The sequence below is a fragment of the Zosterops lateralis genome, assembly GCF_965231275.1.
Source record: "Zosterops lateralis genome assembly, chromosome: 19".
NCBI lineage: Eukaryota > Metazoa > Chordata > Aves > Passeriformes > Zosteropidae > Zosterops > Zosterops lateralis.
This window is the reverse complement of record NC_139779.1, coordinates 5,438,488-5,457,461: the sequence shown is the minus strand read 5'-3', so window position 1 is coordinate 5,457,461 and position 18,974 is coordinate 5,438,488. Positions and strand designations below refer to the sequence as shown.

Here is an 18,974-nt window from a genome sequence, read left to right as displayed (position 1 = left end):
TCACACCGGGCCTGACAACACCCACCGCCTCCATCCCGCCCCGCTCCGCCCGGCCCGGCCCGGCCCCGCTTCCTTCCGGGCCCGCCCCGGAGGTGCCGCCCGCCCTTCCGCCGAGCCCGGGGAGGGACCGGGGGCGGCCCGAGCAGCGCCGGGGCCGGAGGGGCCGTCACGGGCAGCAGCAGCGGAGCGGCCCCGCCGCCCGGGCAGCCGGTGAGAGCCGCGGGCTGGGGTGGGGTGGGGTGAGGGCCCGGCGGGGAGCGGGGACAGCGGCCGTGTCCCCCCGGTTACAGCCCGTCCTGAGGGCCGGGGCTCGGGGTCCGCCCCGCCGAGGGGCTCCGCTCCGGGCCTGCTGCCCCTCGGGCCTGGGCGGGGGGTCCCGCAGGGCGGCAGCGAGCGGGGAACGCCCGGGGGAACACCGGGATAGACACCGGGATAGACACCGGGACAAACACCGGGACAGACACCGGGATAGACACCGGGACAAACACCGGGACAAACACCGGGATAGACACCGGGATAGACACCGGGACAAACACCGGGACAGACACCGGGATAGACACCGGGACAAACACCGGGACAGACACCGGGATAGACACCGGGATATGCGGAAACTCGGCACACCGCCTTTCTCCTCCCTGTGCACCTCCTACACCTGATTTTTATTAGCTGTATGATGTAGATTTTCATCCGATGGGCCCGTTCCGGTGTGGCACTGACAGCTTTTGGCACTATGTCCCCCCAGCCCATTTCCCTCATGAGTTCCTTGTGGATCAAGGAAGTTTTGGCTTTTTTTTTTGTAAGTATCTCCCGGCTGAGGGTTAAAATCCTTTCAGCTCAAGCCGGGGGAAGTTTGGAGGGTTTTTAAGGTGCTGAGCGGTGCCTTTTGGGTGTTTGCCCTCGTCCCTGTGCAGCTCCTAAAGCTGATTTTTATTATCTATATGTACTTTAGTTAATTCCATGGGCCTGTGCGTGTAGTTAGCAAGGTGCAGGTGTCACTGATAACCTCACCAGCGGTCCCCCAGCCCAGCCCTGTTTTCCTGATGAGTTCCTTGCGGGTCAGTGAGTTTTTGGCTTTTTTCCTGTAAGTATCGCCCCTGCCTGGCTCCTCCCTGCACAGCTGAGGGTCAGAGTCCTCTAAAGTCAAACCAGGTGGAGTTTGGAGAACACTTGAGATGCTTTTGGGTACTTTTTTGTAGGTGTTTGTTGCTGCCTGTAGAGTTCAGGTTGTTCCCTTGGAGCAGGGAGTGGCCCAGAGAGGGTGTGAGATGCTGAGAGCTGAATTGAATTACCAAATAAATTCTCTGAGGGGGTGGCTCAGTGCTCTCTGAAACCCTGCTGCTCTGTGGGTCACCTGAGAAGGTTTTACAGGCATTTTTTTGGTTTGTTTGGTTGTTTGTTTGGCTGAGTTGTGCAATAAAAGGTTATGATACTGAAAACTGTTGGAATTCTGGTTCATCTGGTCTGCAGCCACTGCAGTGCTTTTCCTTACCTTCCCTGGGAAGGGAATTCCCTTTTAGGAATAGGAATTAGCAGCACTGAAAGGTTTGAGGAAAAACAGTGGCATTGTGGAGGTTGTGATATAAATCCACGATTAACTCACCATACTTTTGTTGTTTGGAATAACTTGAAACTACTTTTGAAGCACGAAACTCCTCACGCCGGGACTTTGGGAACTGCACTGAGCTGCTTTTCCAGTTACCCAGCACTTTTTTTGAGAGCAGTGACCAAAGCAGGCCAGCGTGGAAGGACGAGGTGTTTTCCAGGAGCAGTGCTTTACTCAGGAATGGGATGTGCTGGCTTTCTGGACACGGTTACACAAGGGGTTTTTTTGCAGCAGGGAGGATTAGGAAGAGAATTGTAGCTCGGTGAAATGTTTTGCTGACCAAGAAAAAGCCCAAAACAACGCACAGTAGAAAGGGAGAATAGGATATAAAGCCAATTATCCCAATTCCTAAGATTGCTTTACTCAACAAGCTGATTATAACTTTGAAGATAGTCCATGATTCTGATATTTAATTTTATTCTGTGGTGTTATTTAAGCTAGAACAGCCTTTCTCAGCTCCTTCTTTCCTTGCTGTGTAATCCCCAATTATACTCGGGGCTTTTTTTTTTTTTCCTGATAATTAACTACTTGTGATCTAAAACTAGACCTAGAAGTCCTGCTTGTGAAGTCCTGTTAAAATCACACTTGTAACAAGCCAGGTACAAAGTGTATAAAACATTTTGAACCTTTTCCCTGAGGTTTTAGGCAACTTAATTTCCATTTGTGTCCAGGTGAGTGTGTTTGGCAGGAAACAGTGAGTAGGAAACCTGTTGGCTGCTGTTTCTGAGGAGATTTCAGCAGTTTGTCAAGCTAATCTTCTTTTTATTCTGACCTGAATTCCCCACCAAGCAGCACAAAGAGTTTTTAGATGTTTCCTGCGGTTTCGTTGTGGTCACATGGGGATGGTGAGACACATCCTGGTCATGGATGTCACAGGGACAGACCAAACCTGCCCCCCGGGCCTGCGCTGACATTTGGGGGGAAAACACAACTCCAGGCGGAGCAAATTGAGAGTTGCAGCCTCGTGGCCGTCAGGATTTGGGAGGTTTGAAGTTTCCCCTCCAAAACCCGGCTCTGTGGTTTGTTTGAAGTGGCTTCTCCTTGTTTTTTTTTTTTTTTTTTTGTTTTTTTTTTTTTTTTTTGAGACTATTTTTTTAGCAGCCTGCACTGTTCATCCTGCAGCTGCTGCAGCTGAAATCCTGTAACTGCAAGAAAGATGCACATTATTAAAAGTGTGAGCACTGCACTGATAACACCCGGCTGTCTTACCTAATTCCCGACTTGTCTCATGGCTTTTGTGTTTTTTAGTCTGAGATCATCTTGCCCCACCCTTTCCTGGGGAGGAAATTAGCTCACGGTTAATTACCCTGCTGCTAATGACATGGCTGAGTGTTTGGGATTACACCTGAATCAGGACTCTTTCAACACTCCGGGTTGCTGCTCTTCAGAATTTTGGGGTGTTTGCATCAGTCGTTCTTTGGAATAAACACATTTTCAGGGCATTTTTCCATTGGCAAAATACAAAATACACCTTGACTCCATCCTTCCATCCCTCGGTTTTGATGCACTTTCTAACCTGTCTTATAAATCTGTTTTTAGTAGTTAAAATTGCTGGCTGCTGTCTCGTTCTGAATTATGATGGAGCATTCAGACACCAGTAAAATGTGAACCAACATCAGTTCGTGTAGGAATTGTGTGTTTGGAGGCTTCTCTGGGTTTTCTTCTTATTTTTTTTCTGCTTTAAAATTCCATTTCTGGGGATGCAACCAGAGATTTGCAGTGAGTTCATTGTGAGCACTCTTTGGGGCACTTTGATGTTTTTGAATGAGAAGAATTCAAGTTGTTCATTAAGTGCTGGAGGGACTTTTGAAGAGCTGAATCACATTTGCTTCAGCCCAGTGGAAAGACTCTGCTGTAGGTTGTTGCTGATTCTTGTGCCAAGTTTTTTTTGTTTGTTTGTTTGTTTGTTTTGGTGTTTTTTTTGGTTTTTTTGTTTTGTTTTGTTTTGTTTTGTTTTGTTTTTTTTTGTTTTTGTTTTGTTTTGTTTTGTTTTTTGGTTTTTTTTTTTTTTTTTAGAAAACTTAATTTTAGGGAGGGAAGAAAAAACCCAAGCCAACACAACAAAAAGAAACCAAAACACGCCCACAACCCAACCCAAACCTGCCTGTTCCTGGTCTGTGTTTTGCTGGTTTTAGACACTTTTAATTAAGTTGTTTACCAATACTGAAACTCATTTATAGAACTTCAATTACAGAATCAAAGCTACTCCTTTAGTTTGTGGAGTTACTTAAAAACTGTTCTTCACCGTTTGTAACAATTATAAATTGATTTCAATTAGCTCTTACTGAAGGTGTTGATCGATTAAACAAGACCTTTTCTGTTCAGCTTTAAAAATGAGCTTTTCCATCCACCTCTCTCAGAGGTGACCTCAGCAATCCAGGACTGATAAATAGTTTATGACCCAGCTGATATCTCCTCACAGTCTGCACTGATAATAAAGGTACAGCTGATTTTCCCTGCTCCTTCCCCGGCCAGGCAGGGAGGTGGAAAAGAACCAGAAAAACAAGCTGGGGGTGTTGGGAGTCCCTGGTAAATCCCTGCTGCTCCTAAAGCATCTTTCACCAAGCCAAAGCTGTGTCTGCAGCCTTCGTGTTGAGAGAATTTCTTGTGTTTCTTGCTGACAGGAAGGTGTTACATAAGTTTAGTAGTTTAGTCTTTTATGTGTGCATTAAATCAGCCCTGAGTGATGGACCCAGTTTGGGTGGGAGGAGCCCTTTTTTTCCTACCACCTAAAAGCTGAGGATGCATCTGCCTTTTGCTGTGACTGATACCTGATTTAATACGTTTAATAGGAATTTTTCTGGTTGTTTTGTAACTTGATCTGCACGAAAATTGCCATTTAGTATTTTGCTGTTATTGAGCTACAAAAGGTCCAAAGTCCTGCTGCTCCTTGGGTCCCCTTTATGGAATACTGGCAAAAATGGCCTCGGAACAAAATCTGTGTTTCCTGTGTCTCAGCTCTCTCTGTGTTGTCTCAAAGGTGGTTCAAAGTGTGTGACAGGGAGAGTGAAGTGGCTCTGAGACAGAACATTTTGCAGGAAAGTTGGTTTTACTGGTTTGGTTTCCTGGTGGTGGTGACCGAAACCCTGCAGTTATTGGGGAGTATTTTTGGTGGTGTTTGGTTTGGTTTGGTGGTTTTTTGGGTTGTTGTGGGGTGTGGGGGTTTTTTTTGTGGTTTTTTTTTTGTTTGTTTGGGTTTTTTGTTTGTTTGTTTTGTGGGGGTTTGTTTTGTTTTGTGGGTTTTTTTGTGGGTTTTTTTGGGGTTTTTTGGGTTTTTTTGGTTTTTTGTTTTGGTTTGGTTTTTTGTTGGGTTTTTTTGTTTTGTTTTTGCTTTTGTTTTTGGTGGGTTTGCTTGTTTGTAGTGGTTTTTGTTTGTTTGTTTGTTTGTTTGTTGTGTTTTTGGGGGGGGTTTTGGGGGGTTTTTTTGGGGTTTTTTGGGGTTTTTTGGGTTTTTTTTGCAACGTCCTTTTCTGTGTGGAGGGAGGGAAAGCCTCAGCCCTGTGTGCAGGCTGTGACTCCTGCCATGGCTCAGGGTGACTCTTGTGTCCCCAGCTCTGCGCTGTGACACCGCAAACACCCGGAGGGAGGGAGGGGATGGGGGAACCCTGACTCTGCACCTCACTCCGGGCAAAGCTGCTGAGCTTGGACGCTGAGCAGAACTTTATTTTTAGTTTAATATACACCCAGGACGCCAGAGGGAAGCGGGGGTGAAGCTCTGTGGGGACAAAGGTGATTTTTGTGCCTCTCTGGAGGGGTGGAGGTGCCCAAGGGGCAGAGAAGCTGTGCTGTGGTTTCGGGTGTTGGGGTGGGAGAGAAGCTGGGTCAGGTATTTCATCTCACTTCTTTCATTTTCAAATCAGAGTCTGGAATATCTTCTTATTCTTTGGAATAAGAACAGACCCCCGAGTTCTTGGGATTATTGCAATTCCAGAGTTGTAACTCTGTTCTGGTGGGTGACAGGATTTCACAGGGTTTTATTTCCTCAGTGACAGAGATCCTTGTAAAAATTCTGGGAAGTTTGTGATATGAGAATGTTTTTATTTATTGTGTCTTTGTGGTTTACAGTGAAAACATTGAGTGGTCAGCTTCCCATTAATGGCAATTAAGCATTTGATACATATTTATAGCATTTTTTCCTAGGACAGGCACCTACATAGAGGTCTCTGACCAAAATGCTGCTGCAGCTTCTGCTTTTAGGAAATCATGGTGAAACTGAATCAGTGATGACTTTCAGGCTTTTGCTTCCCCTTTCCTTTCAGAATTGTTGCTCAAGGACATGGGTGATGCTCTGGGAATGGCCTGAATGTGCAAATCCTGCCAAAGATGCAATTCCTGCCCAGGCTGTGCAGCTGACACACACTGCAAGTTTAATTTCTCAGCTCTGAGGTGTTGGCTGCCAGCAGCTCCCACACAGACCTTCCTGGAGAAGTCAGGAAATGAAACCAAAAAATTTTTTTGTGAAACCAACATATTTATGCTTCTCAGTTATTTCCTCATATGGGAATGCAATAAAGCTTTCAAATATATAAAATGTTGGGTTTTTTTTTTTCCCTTTTAGCACAATATTATCTGCCAGGCTTTTCAGTGGGAAAGAAAAGAAAGTATTCAGCTGCTCTTCCATCTATAAAAATGAGAACACGTAGCTATAAATTATGTCATTAAGAAATTGATTCCCTTAATGTGCATGTCTCTACAATGAAACTATTTTTAGGTTATTTTTAGAAACTCATTATTTCTTTCAAAAATAGAAAAGTGGAAGAAATCTGAATACTTACGTAGATAAGATGGAATATTTCATTTGTTCCCCCCTCTGAGAAAATTGTGTGTTTCCTGTAACTTTGCTTAAAATAACTTGATTAGATTAATGGGAAATGTTAAACATTATCAGCCTTTTAAAGTGGATAATTGAGCTTGCAACAAAAGAGCTGGAATTTCCTGTAGTAGAAAAGTTTCTGTGGTATTTGTGCATGTTCCATCTTTTGCTCAATGATCCAGAGAAGAGTTTGGGGTGGAATTTCAGGGGAAAAGAAGATAACTCTGACTCATTTACTGATGTTGTTCAGTTTGAGAAAATCCCTTTTCCTCTTGCTTTGCATTTGTGGCACCTCTGGAACGGCAGGAAGGAAAAGGGGCTGGATTTACTGGGCAGAACCTTTCTGCTGTCTGTGTTTGTCAATATTGCAATCCAGATGTCGGTGTTTTAACATGCACACCTGAACCTTGCTGATGCAGAGGATGCTGTGCTGCTTTTCTCCTAAAATCACTCCAGCATTTCCCATTAGAAGCAGGGAGCTGGGATGCCTTTGGGAGGGAGCTGGGATGTGGGCTGCTTTCTGGCAGGAAAGGAAAAGGGAGGCTGGATGCTCACTGGATGCTCCAAGACAGGCTTGGCATGGCGCTGCTGTGGGCAGGAGAATCTTTGTGTTGCAGTCACTAAATATAACCCCCCCAGAGCTGTGCTGTGTGCAGGCGGGGTGTCAGCTCTGGCAGAGCCTGGGGAACGTGGGGATGTGCCTTGTCCACGTGTGGCTGTGCCCAGCTGGGCTCTGAAGACACTTTTGGAGGCCAGAGACCCCTGAAGCCTCCTCAGTGTGAGTCTGTGCAGGCACAGTCTCAGAATACAATATATTCTATGTGCTCCCTTTGTTGGTTTTTGAAATTTTTTTTTCCCCATTGCTTTGTGCCTCTGGCTGTCAGAGCAAGGTGCTGGTGAGAGCAGAGCCTTGGGCTTTTGTCCCCAGGCTGTGGGACTGTCCCTGGTGTCCTGGGGCACTTTCTGGAGTTGTGTGAGAATCATAGCCCTACAAAGATGTGCCTTGGCAATTTGTCCCCTGGCTCTGGGACTGTCACTGATGTCCTGTGGCACTTTCTGGGGCTGCATGAGTGTCACAGCCCTACAAAGATGTGCCTTGGCAATTTGTCCCCTGGCTTTGGGAGTGTCACTGCAAAGATGTGCCTTGGGTCCTTGTCCCCTGGCTGTGGGACTGTCCCTGATTCCTTGGGGCACTTTGCAGCTGTGAGGATCACAGCCCTACAAAGATGTGCCTTGGCCCTTGTCCCCAGGCTGTGGGGCTGTCCCTGGGCCATTTCTGGAGCAGTGTGAGGGTCACAGCCCCACAGAGATGTGCTCCCTGTGCTGCCCCTGGCTTTGGGGCTCCTGGTTATGTAACGCTGCCCTTCCTCCCCTGGCATTCATTTGGTTGCCATGGAGCTGTTAAATAATTCAAGCAGGTGACTCCTTTGGAAAGGCAAACCCTCAGAAGAAATGATTTCCAGCAGGCTGCTGCCACCATCCTGCTTTTAACCCTTCTCCTCTTGTGGCAGGAGGAAGATGAACCTGAAATCAGAGCGCAGGGGGATCCACGTGGATCAGTCGGAGCTGCTGTGCAAGAAGGGCTGTGGTTACTATGGCAATCCTGCCTGGCAGGGCTTCTGCTCCAAGTGCTGGAGGGAGGAATACCACAAGGCCAGGCAGAAGCAGATTCAAGAGGATTGGGAGCTGGCAGAGCGGTAAAGAACCTTCTTTCTTCCTTCAGGGTGACTCCACCAAATCCTATTCCTGTTTCCTCTTTGCTCAGGTTCATCACAAATTCCCCAGTTTGACCTTTCCAGCAGGAATTCAAACCTCCCTTTTGGTGCGAAGATGGATAATTATGACATTCTAGTATAAGATGGATATTTATGATATTCTAATGTAAGAGATTTGAAAAGAAAATCTGGGAAGGAACAAATGTAAACAGAGCCCAACCTCCCAATGAATGCTTTGACCTATTTTGCATATACAAATCTGTGTTTCTGTCTAGAAGGGTTAAAGGGACGATTTTGATTAAAATATCCACTGGAAATGGTAATTATTTTCTTGGGTATAGGCAGCACCATGGTTTTACATTCCAGCTGCTGATTGAAAACTGGTTTTAGTCTTGTCTGTGGTCATTCTCAGGCTTAAGCCCAAGAACAGCAAAGCTTTAGCTTTGCTAATTTAGGTAATTGTCCAATGACTTATTTTCTGCAAACCAATCTAGTTTTCCTCCTGTGATAAATGCTTGACCCTGAAAATGGAAGATGTGTTTTCAGAGGTCATGTCATTGTTTTCCTCTGCCATAAATGTCTTAAACAGTTAATAAAAACTTTATTATTAAGGCAGATAGTTATGTTGCCAGTCTTGGATCATCTCTAAGACAAAGTGGGGTATTTAAGGAATTCTTCAGTGAATAGCTGGGGGTTGCTAAAGGCACAGATAAGCTGTGATTGTTCCTTGCAGTGAACAGACAGGCTTGTCAGCACTGCTGAGATACAATTCCTGCCTCAAGAGATTGCAGATCCCAGACTATTTATGGTCCATCCTGAGCTGGAAGGATGTTTAAAGACAATTGCTCAGCCTCCCAGCATCTTGAAGGGTGATAAGATGTAACCTGTTTGAATCCTCCTGCACAGGAGGAAAAAGAGTTGCAGGGTTGGTGAGTTTGCTCTTCTTTAGATTAACAACCTGGTCTTTCAAACTTTGCCTCATCCATTCAAGCAGATACTTCTTACCAAAGCAGATTATGACAACAATGATCTGTTTCCCAAAACATTCCTGAGATTGGGACAGGATCTTTTGTAAGATGGGGAAGGACTGCCTGAGGTAACAGGCTGGGGAACTCAGTGTGAGGCAGGGAGGAAGGCAGTGAATGTACTGCTGGAAATCCTCCTCTGTGCCTTTAGAGAATTCAGAGTGTCTGAATTCTGAGGTCTAAACCTCAGTCTTCTCCTCTTTTGGCCTCACTATATAACCCTGAGCCTTCCCTCACTTTTACCACTGCAGCATGGAAAGGGTGGGTGTCCTGTAGTGAAGGGAGATGGGCAGAGGGAAGAATTATCATGTCAAATGAGTAATTAATGATTGCACAGGAAATCAGCTCTGTTTCTAAGCCCTTAAATCACACCCTTATTTTTCTAACCCCAGGCTCCAGCGTGAGGAGGAAGAAGCTTATGCCAGCAGCCAGAGCACCCAAGGGGCACAGTCCCTGACCTTTTCAAAGTTTGAGGAGAAGAAAACCAATGAGAAGACCAGAAAAGTCACTACTGTGAAGAAATTCTTCACTGCTTCCTCCAGAGCAGGAGCTAAGAAGGGTAACTCTCCTTTGCTTCTCATGCTTCTGTGCATTTTAAAATGAAATGTTTTTGGCAGGTGTGTTGTTCTAAAAGGCAGATTAATGCTCTGTGCTTTGACTTTCAAAAGTTGGAATAGTGATGCTTCTGGAAAGTGATTCTTACACAGAAAAAATGAGTGATGCTAAACAATCTGTCAGATGGAACAGTGCAGTGCTAAAGCTGTGTTTGTGTGTGATTACACAGGAGTCCTTCCACTAAACAGCAGAAATGTGTTCCTGGTGGTGGCACTGCACTGCTGAGGGGAAGTTCCTCATTCCTCTGGCACATTCCAGTGAAATCTCTGAGTCAGCCACGGTGTCACACCAGGATTTAGGGCTGGAAGGGGAATTCCTCCTGGAGAGAGCAGCAGAGAAGGTGCTGCTGGCTGCCAGTCACCTCAACAAACTGCTGTGTGTGTGATGGGAACCCTGAGATAAAATATCAGCTGGTGCTGCCAGAGTGCTTCAGTTTGACAGGAAAAAATGAGCTGTGTGAGCAGGGTGCCTTGAGCTGCACAGAAATGTGAGGCTGGCAGTGTTTGTGTGGGCTGGGAATATCAACTTTGTGGCTGGGTGTTTGTTCTACAGAATGTGTTACAAGCAGGAATGATGAATGGCACTTCTGGCTTTGCATAGCAATAGCTCTCCCAGGCTATTGGGAAATGCTGGGCTGTGGAGGAGGAATTCCACGAGGAAAAGCAACATTAATCTGTCTTAACCTTAGAGACAATGCATTTCCTTCATTTGAAATTCAGCATTTTTCTGATCTGAGTTGTCCTGGTGCATGGCAGCAGCTGGCTACACAAGGCATTCATTCACCTGTGTTAAACCTTTTTTGTTTGTTTGTTTGTTTTAATGTTAATTCTTTTCACTTTCCATCTTTTCTTTCTTTTATCCCTTCACCACCTGTCCTGCCACGCTCCTGCTCTTGGTGCCCTGCTTGCTTTGGCCTTTTTATTTCAGCAGCTCAAGAGAAAACCCCTAAGCAAGGACAGCCTGGGAGGGAGAGAAATGCTGATAACATTCTCAGGGATTTGAAGGAGATTTTTACTCCCTCCTGGGAACTGGCTTCCCCTTCTGAAGGTAATGCAGCACAGCCTGGGCAAGCTGTCTGCCTGGTTTTAGCAAGCTTGGCTCTTAGTTGGGCTTTGCTAAGCACAAACTAGGGTTGTGCCAGTTGTAACTCGTGCTCTTCAACGTGAAGATGGCAAAAAAAGCAAGTCCAGCATCCTGAGGTGGGGTTGAATCTCTAAACCAATCCTTTGCTTTTTAGTAGGGAGGCATAAGAGCAAAGCTGAAGCTTTTTTGAGCTCCACCTTGGGATTAGGATCAAAAGAATAAGAATTTTGTAAGAATTAGCTGGATCTTCTACTGCTTTGTGGTTTTATTTAAAAAAAAAAAAAGAATTTCAGGTTGCTGTTACAAACCTGATTATTCTGAGTTGAAACGACTGAAGTTGGCACTTCAAGAACTCTGGCATTCTCAAAACACCTCCAGATGTTTGTTACATAAACCAAGAAGAGACTTTCCCATCAAGAGGAGACACTGGTTTCATTTAAACCAAAGAGACACGAAACCCCTTGATGCCAACAGCTTTAAGAGCTCATCCTCCATTATTTGTTTGCACTCCTGACTTGTTCTGCTGGCTAAAGAAACGTTTAAAGAGATGTTTATTAAATGGCAGGGAGGTGATGAAGGGCCGTGTGTGACAGAGCTGGGGACAAACCCTGTGTCACATCCCACGCTTGGACTGGGCTCCATGGCACAACCATAGTGACTCCCTGGAGTGCTCCTGTTCTGCTGTGACAAGTGGCTTTCCTGTAGAAAGATTGAAATATTAATTATGTTTATTCTTTGTGAAGCTGATCCTTCCTTAACTCTTCCCATGCTTGCTCCTGGCGTTTAGGCTTTTTCCTCCGCTTGGGCTCTCTTGAACTTGTTGGAATTTCTTGGCTGTAATCAGCTTCTCTTTAGTTAGACTGAATTCTCTGAGAGCACAGGATAAACCTGAGGGTATTTTGTTGCTGGAAGTTCATTTTTTTCCTTGGTAATCAGTACAGATTAATTTTCCTTAAATCAGGATTTCAGCTCGGAGATTAGTGAAGCTGCAACTACAAGTAATTAATGGTGTAATTCATTAATTCTAATTAACTATCACTTTTTAATACTTAATATTAATCTGCCTCGGTTAACAACATCTCTCTAGTAACTAAACAACAATCTAGTTTGAATTGTGACTGAAAAAAATAATATTCACATTCCTTAAGGTCAAATAGTAAAATGAGGCTCATTATTTTGATAAAAGAGTGAACTCATTGTTGAAGTAAGTAAATAGACCTTCAGCTGTACTGTGAAATGAGATCAGTGATGAATCATGGAAGAAATATCTGATAATTCTGCCCTTTTCTTTGTTTAATATTTCCAAATAAGCTTTTTGCGTCTCTAATGTTAAATGTGACAGATTTAATTAATGGCCACCCTTCAGCTGGAATCCCGTGTGGGATTTGGGATTCATGCAGTGAATTTTAGGTGTAAAGGCGATGGAAGGAAATCCCCTCTAGAAAAATGTCCCCGAGTAACTAGAAGGGAGTTGGATTTGCACTCTCTATCTCAATTGCTGCAGTTGGAATTTAAATATTTGCAAAACCTTTTCTGTTCTGGACACTGAAGGACCAGAGGTGCCCTGATGGTGCCTGGCCAAGTTCTTCCCTGTGCTGGAGTGTGGAGCTTTGCTCAGAGGGGCAGAGTTTGGTACTCACTGGGTGACACAACTTTGCATTTTCTGTAGTGCTGAATCTCTTCAAAAAAACAAATAGCAACCAAAAAAACTCCACTAAGCTCCCTCAAATCCAAATTAAACCAACTTAAACATATTAACCCCATTCCTTTCTCTTTCCTCTGCATGCTTGTTGACAGCAGGATTTCTGTGCATGTGAAGTGTTTGCAGGTTGAAAGCCGTGTTTGTCTCGTGCTGACCATGAATATTTTCATGTTTTCTGTCTCTCTGCTGCTTGTTGCCTCTCACCACGTTCATTTCCACCACCTCTATTCAATCCCTCCATTTCCAACAGCGTTGGCTGGCAAGCTGAAAGGTGGGTGAAGGTATTGGAGCGGCACAATTCACTTGGAAACTTGGAAAATCAGATGGTTTTGTGGGAAAACCCCCCATGGATGCAGCTCTGTGTGTGTTCCTTGAGCAGAGCTGCCCTGAGCTGCTGGGGAGCCAGGGAGAGTGGGAAAACCACCCCATTATTATCAGGAATCTGCAGAATCCCAGCTGGAAACCTTAAATGGAGATGTCTCACCTGGGAGTGACTGTAAAACCCAAAAGCAACCCCTGTGTTGCAGGAATCTCTAATATAAAAAGGTCATTAGTGTGAATGGGGTGTGGCTCTAAATGTTCCACTTCAGTGGGATACTCACTGTTCCTGGAGTTGTGTTTAATAATTATTGCTGTGTTTAATGATGTCCAGCATTTCCCTGGGGCAAAGCTTGAGAAATAAATGACCAATTGTCTGCACAGCTGAAAAAAAAACAACAAACCAAAAAAAAAACCCAAAAAAAAACCCTACTTGAAATGATAAAACCTTTATGAAATGATCCATCAGTGTAAAAAACCTGATCTGCTGTGCCCTGAATTTTGCCAGCAGAGATCCAGGAGGCCAAGGCTCCCAGCCCTTCCATCCACAGGCAGGCCAGCATCGAGACAGACAGAGTGTCCAAGGAGTTCATAGAATTCATCAGGACATACCAGAAGCCTGGCCAGGACATCTACAAGCAATGCAAACTCTTTTTGGACACCATGAGTCATAAAAGGGTGAGCTCTGAGTGCCTCTTGTCTCAATAAAAATGGGGAAATTGGGGAGAGAGGGAGGAAATGCTGCACTTCTCCCAGCAGTCTGGATTTTCTGGAGTGGGGCAGGAGCCTTCAGATGATTGGATTAATCAAATTTAGATCTGGGGGGCTTTTTTTTTTTTTTTTTTTGGGTAGTGTGGAACCAAATGATTCTTCTAACCCCAGAGCATCCCACATAAATTAGTCCTGACTAAATAAATCCCACATGAATGAGTCTGTTCAGCAATATTCTACATTAATGTGACTTGTGGAAATTATGTAAGATATCACCTGGTGAATTTGTAGATATCACAGAGTGGTTTGGGTTGGTAGGGAATTAAAGATCATCAAGTTCCAGGGGCAGGGACACCTTCCCAGGTTACCCCAAACCCCATCCAGCCTGGCCTTGGACACTCCCAGGAATGAGACAACTTAAGCCTAAAACCTTCTAAAGATAATTCAGCATCAGCCCACCCCTCTCCTTTTATTGGGGAAGGGGAATTTGACTGTGCTGCTTTTTTGAAATATGAAATAAGTGTTACATCTTCATTCTCCATTAGAAAAAAAATCTATGTTCTTGAAATATTAATCAGTCTGTGGTGCCACCTATGGTTGGAATGAGTCAGAATTCAGCACAACTTGTTTCCCCCTCCCACTTCTTCTATTTAGTTCCTCAAATTATCTCCTCACGAGGTCTCATGGAATCTTACATTCCCTCTACTATCTTCTTGAACTTTTATTCCTTTTCTTTTAGATCTCTTCATTCTGAGCACAGAGTTTGTGAGAACAGCCTGGGATTATTTTTGGATTCAAGCACTGGAGTTGTTCTCATTTCAGCCTTCTCAAAACATGAGATTTTTTTACTTCACATAAACCAGGGCTAAAATCCAGTCTCAGTTTTTGAAAATGTCCAGTTTTTGGCCTTAGAGAATTCAGAAATCAAATTCTCCCTCCACTTTTTTAAATGTATGGTTTCATTTAATGATGAAAATTGCCTTAATGAAGTTAATTTTAAACCTTCAAACCTCTGTTATGCTTTTCAGGAGCTCAATATGCAAAAGGCAGTGTTGTTTTACTGTCAATATATTTCACAGTAAATTTATCATCAGAAATATCTGCTGGAGAGATATTAGTTCAAATAATTGATGTTCCTGGGAGTTTTATAGACTATAAATTACCTTTTTAAAAATAGAGGTTAAATAGGGACAAACATTTTGCTTAGTCTGAGTTATTTTCCCAGTGCTCCTCAGGGGAAAAACCCATTGCACCTGTGCTAATATCCATTTATTCAGCAAATAAATACAAATCTTTCACACATGAAAGAGCCAGTGTTGGCTTCTCCTATTTTTCAATAAAATTGAGCCACTATAAACACCTCTGATGACACCTCTGCATTCTCAGACTGTTACTGCAGCTGGACACAAAACAAAACAGGAGGTGTTGCTGCCAGCTCTTCACACTTAATCCTTGTTCTCCTGCAGGATTTGAGCATTGAGGAACAATCTGAGTGTGCCCAGGACTTCTACCAAAACGTAGCAGACAGGCTGCAGACACGTTGGAAAGGTACCAAGTTCTCCTTTTTTTCATCTTCCTGTTCCAAAAGCAGTGATGGAAAACTAAAGCCTCTTGAATTCCCAGTTAAAGCAAAGCATTCCCAGCTTTCAGAAATGCTGGGAACAGGTTCTGGTACCAGAGTTAGAGTTGTTCCCTCTAGGAAGTTTTGCTGTCTAAATCTTTGTTTTTACAGCTTTCTTTTAAACTCTCAGTGGAGTTCTACCCATTTTATTTTTACTTCTCATTATATCCATTCATGAACTGAGGTTGGCTTGAATGAGTAATATTAATTTGATGATATTGGGATTAAACCTTCCAAAGAGGTCTGGAATATTTAATTTGTGGGATTTGTCCCTTTCAGTGCCCCCTGAAAAAGTGGAGAAGGCAATGGATGAGGTCGAGAAATACATCATGACTCGACAGTATAAATACGTTTTTTGCCCTGAGACAACTGATGACGAGAAGAAAGACCTTGCTGTCCAAAAAAGGATCAGGTAAGACTTGAAAGGACAAATAACTGAGTAATCCCTAATTTTCTAAATTAGTCTGAATCAACCATGCTAAAACTCTTGTGCTGTGCACAGAAAAATGGCTTGTTAAGGGTTCAAACCATTTTATTTAAAATGGAGAAAGAATTAATAGGTGGGATAATGACAAGCACTACCCTGGGAAAATTTGCTTTTGTTAAATTACAGCCAAACTTTTTTTTTTTTTTTTTTTTTTTTTTTTTTTTTTTTTTTTTTTTAAGAAAAAAGGAAGTACTTTCTCATAAAATAAATTACATCAGTGGAATAAAGTGGTTTGTGGCTGAAATAATGTCTCATGGACACAAAGCATTCCTTGTGGCCTGGGTTCAGGAAGCAGCTCTTTTCAAACACCTGGATGTCACTGGCACTGAGAATTTAACCCTTTTTTTCTCCTGTCCCAGGGCTCTGCACTGGGTGACTCCCCAGATGCTCTGTGTTCCTGTCAGTGAGGAAATCCCAGAAGTCTCTGACATGGTTGTAAAGGCAATTACAGGTTTGTGAGTGATGAATTCTATATTTATAGCTTTAAATTTCATCTCTCTTGCTTATTGAGATTTATTTTTTGCTGTCATCACAAGTGGGGAAGGTCCAGGCTGTTAAATGTGCAGGGATCTCTGTGGGTTTGGAATTTCATCTGTGGAGCAGGGATAATTTTCCACTAAACTCTGAAGAGTTTAGGCTTAGCTCATCCACTTGAAACCCTTCCCCAAAGACAGAAACAGTGCAATATTAACATTACCCAGCAAATCCTGCTTATCCAGTCTCTGATCAATATAATTGGGATGATTTTTTTCTTATTTTCCCCCTCACAGGTATCATTGAGCAGGGATGATTTTCCACACTCTGAAGAGTTTAGGCTTAGCTGATTTACTTGAAACACTTCCCCAAAGATAAAAACAATGCAACGTCAACATTACCCAGCAAATCCTGCTTTTCCAGTGCCTGATCAATACAACTGGAGTAATTTTTTCCCATTTTTCCCCTCACAGACATCATTGAGATGGACTCCAAGCGTGTCCCTCGGGATAAGCTGGCCTGCATCACCAAATGCAGCAAGCACATCTTCAATGCCATCAAAATCACCAAGAATGAGCCAGCCTCTGCTGATGATTTCCTGCCCACCCTGATTTACATCGTGCTGAAGGGGAACCCCCCACGCCTGCAGTCCAACATCCAGTACATCACCCGCTTCTGCAACCCCAGCAGGCTGATGACAGGGGAGGATGGATATTATTTTACCAACCTGGTGAGTGCAGCAGGAAGGGTGGGCTTGGACAGCAAAGTTTGGCTTTTATTTGGAGGTAGGAGCTGCCAGCAGAGGGAAATACAAATTCAGATTAATCTGCAAACAGCAGTTGAGGTTACTCAGAGCACAGCCAGTTCTATCCTCTCTCTCTCTTCCTTCTCTGCTGTCCAAATCAGAGCTTTGTTTTCTTATTTTATACTTTTAAACCCTTTGTTTGAAAAGTCTGATGCCAAGACTTGGGTGTATTTTTATTTGTATTGGGTACATTTTTATCCTGTTCCTCAAACCCTGAGTTTGGGCTGTGCAGATGTTCCAGATGCAAAATCCCCTCTTTGAGCCCAGGAGAGTTTCTTGAAGGCCCCGCAGAATTAAGTCATTCACGTGTGGAGATAAACAGGGGTTTTTTTACAGCTTCTCCAAGAGGCTTTTTTTCTTGGTGTGCTCTGCATTTTATCATAAAGAATCCTGGAGGGAAAATACAAAGTTGAATTAAACATTTGGAATGGTAAAAGTTCATTTCAGTAGGAGCAGAGCATCCACCAAGTGACATTCCTTCCTTCAGGAAATTCATCAATTAATAAATTAATCTGCATAGCAGATCTCTGCTGATCAGAAAATTAAATATTATAAAATTAATTAAATAAAATTAAATAAATATAATAAACTGCTATATAATATATATTTATGTAATATAAATATAAAAGACTGCTCCTGTCTCCTTGGGATGTTCCTGCTGTTCCCTCACCTCCCAAACACAAAGACCCTGAGGTTTGGAATGTACCTTGGCAACTCAGTTTTTGATTTCTTCAAACTTTTGGGGAGAGTTGTATGAAGTGTCTGATAAAATTAACTTCTGGAAAAGCCCATTTAGAGCATTAAAAAAATATTTAAAAAATCAGAAGAGGGTAAGGTCTAGAAAATGGGTACATTCCAGTCCGTGGTGGTTCCAGCCTTGCAGTGATGCTCTCTCTGTTGTTTTTTTGCAGTGCTGTGCTGTGGCCTTCATTGAAAAACTGGATGCTCAGTCTTTGAACCTGAGCCAGGAAGATTTTGACCGTTTCATGACGGGCCAGACCTCCCCAAAGAAGCAGGAGTCTGACAGTTTCTCCCCTGACGTGTGCCTGGGGGTGAAGCAAATGTGCAAAAGCTTAGACCTCCTCTCTCAGTTGAATGAGAGACAGGAAAGAATCGTCAGTGAGGCCAAGAAGCTGGAGAAAGACCTCATTGACTGGACTGACGGGATCACCAAGGAGGTGGAAGATATTGTGGAGAAATATCCCTTGGAAATAAAACCCAAAAGCCAAGCCTTAGCAGCCATTGACTCTGAAAACGTGGAGAATGACAAGCTGCCCCCACCTCTGCAGCCTCAGGTTTATGCAGGATAATTATCCTCAGCTAATTGAGAAAGCAAGGAAAATTTAAGGCTAAAAAAAAAAAAAGAAATGAGCTTAAATCAGTACATTTTTAAAGGTACTTTTGGGGGTTTTTTTTGGTTTGGTTTGTTTTTTGGTTTGGTTTTTGGTTTTTTTTTTGGTTGAGTGTGATGAATTATATTTATTTTAGTCCAGTAGGTTTCTATTAGGCTTTGGTGGGTTTTTTGAACTGAATTTGGATTTTCTACACGAACTGGTGTAATTTTTAAGCAACACTAGTCCATTGACATCTCTCCTGAAAGCTTCCTTCTAAGCATGCACTTAATTGTTTTTAATAATTAGTTTAACTTGAAGCCAAGTTTCAGCTGGAAGAAAAAAAAAAAAAGGTACCAATGTTAGTCTGAACTTATTCTGTAGCTGTAAAGATGAACTATATATTGTAAAATATGTAAAATTGTAAATAGATTTCAAATTTAATGTCCCAACTGTGCATGAGCTCGTGTGTGAGTGAAAAATGGATCTCAAAATATTCATTTTAGCACCTTCCAGTTCCATCATGTTGCAGTAAAAAGGCAAAAAACGCTGTTGGAGTTTGGATAAACCTGGAGGGGGAGAAGTGAGGAATGACAGGGGATGGTGTTGGAGTGATTTGCAAACTTGAAAACTCAATCTGCTTTGTTAAAAAGAAAAAAAATTATTTTAAA

At 43.3% G+C, this 18,974-nt stretch overlaps 1 protein-coding gene across 9 annotated transcripts; it reads left to right on the top strand.

The window, feature by feature from the left end:
- Positions 1–124: 124 nt before the first annotated feature.
- RABGEF1 (RAB guanine nucleotide exchange factor 1) lies at positions 125–18,340 on the top strand. Of its 9 annotated transcripts, none has more exons than XM_083875150.1 (11): positions 125–210; positions 7,928–8,113; positions 9,549–9,715; positions 10,702–10,818; positions 12,807–12,827; positions 13,386–13,552; positions 15,052–15,133; positions 15,486–15,618; positions 16,053–16,144; positions 16,641–16,897; positions 17,884–18,340. In XM_083875150.1, the coding sequence occupies exons 2-11, from the start codon at positions 7,935–7,937 to the stop codon at positions 18,280–18,282; spliced, it is 1,614 nt and encodes a 537-aa protein (XP_083731276.1). In that variant the 5' UTR covers positions 125–210; positions 7,928–7,934; the 3' UTR covers positions 18,283–18,340. The 9 variants fall into 9 exon arrangements, with proteins under 9 accessions (XP_083731276.1, XP_083731274.1, XP_083731279.1 ...); XM_083875148.1 differs by having other exon boundaries at positions 10,699–10,818; XM_083875149.1 differs by lacking the exon at positions 125–210 and adding an exon at positions 221–239 and having other exon boundaries at positions 10,699–10,818.
- The last annotated feature ends 634 nt before the right edge of the window (positions 18,341–18,974 follow it).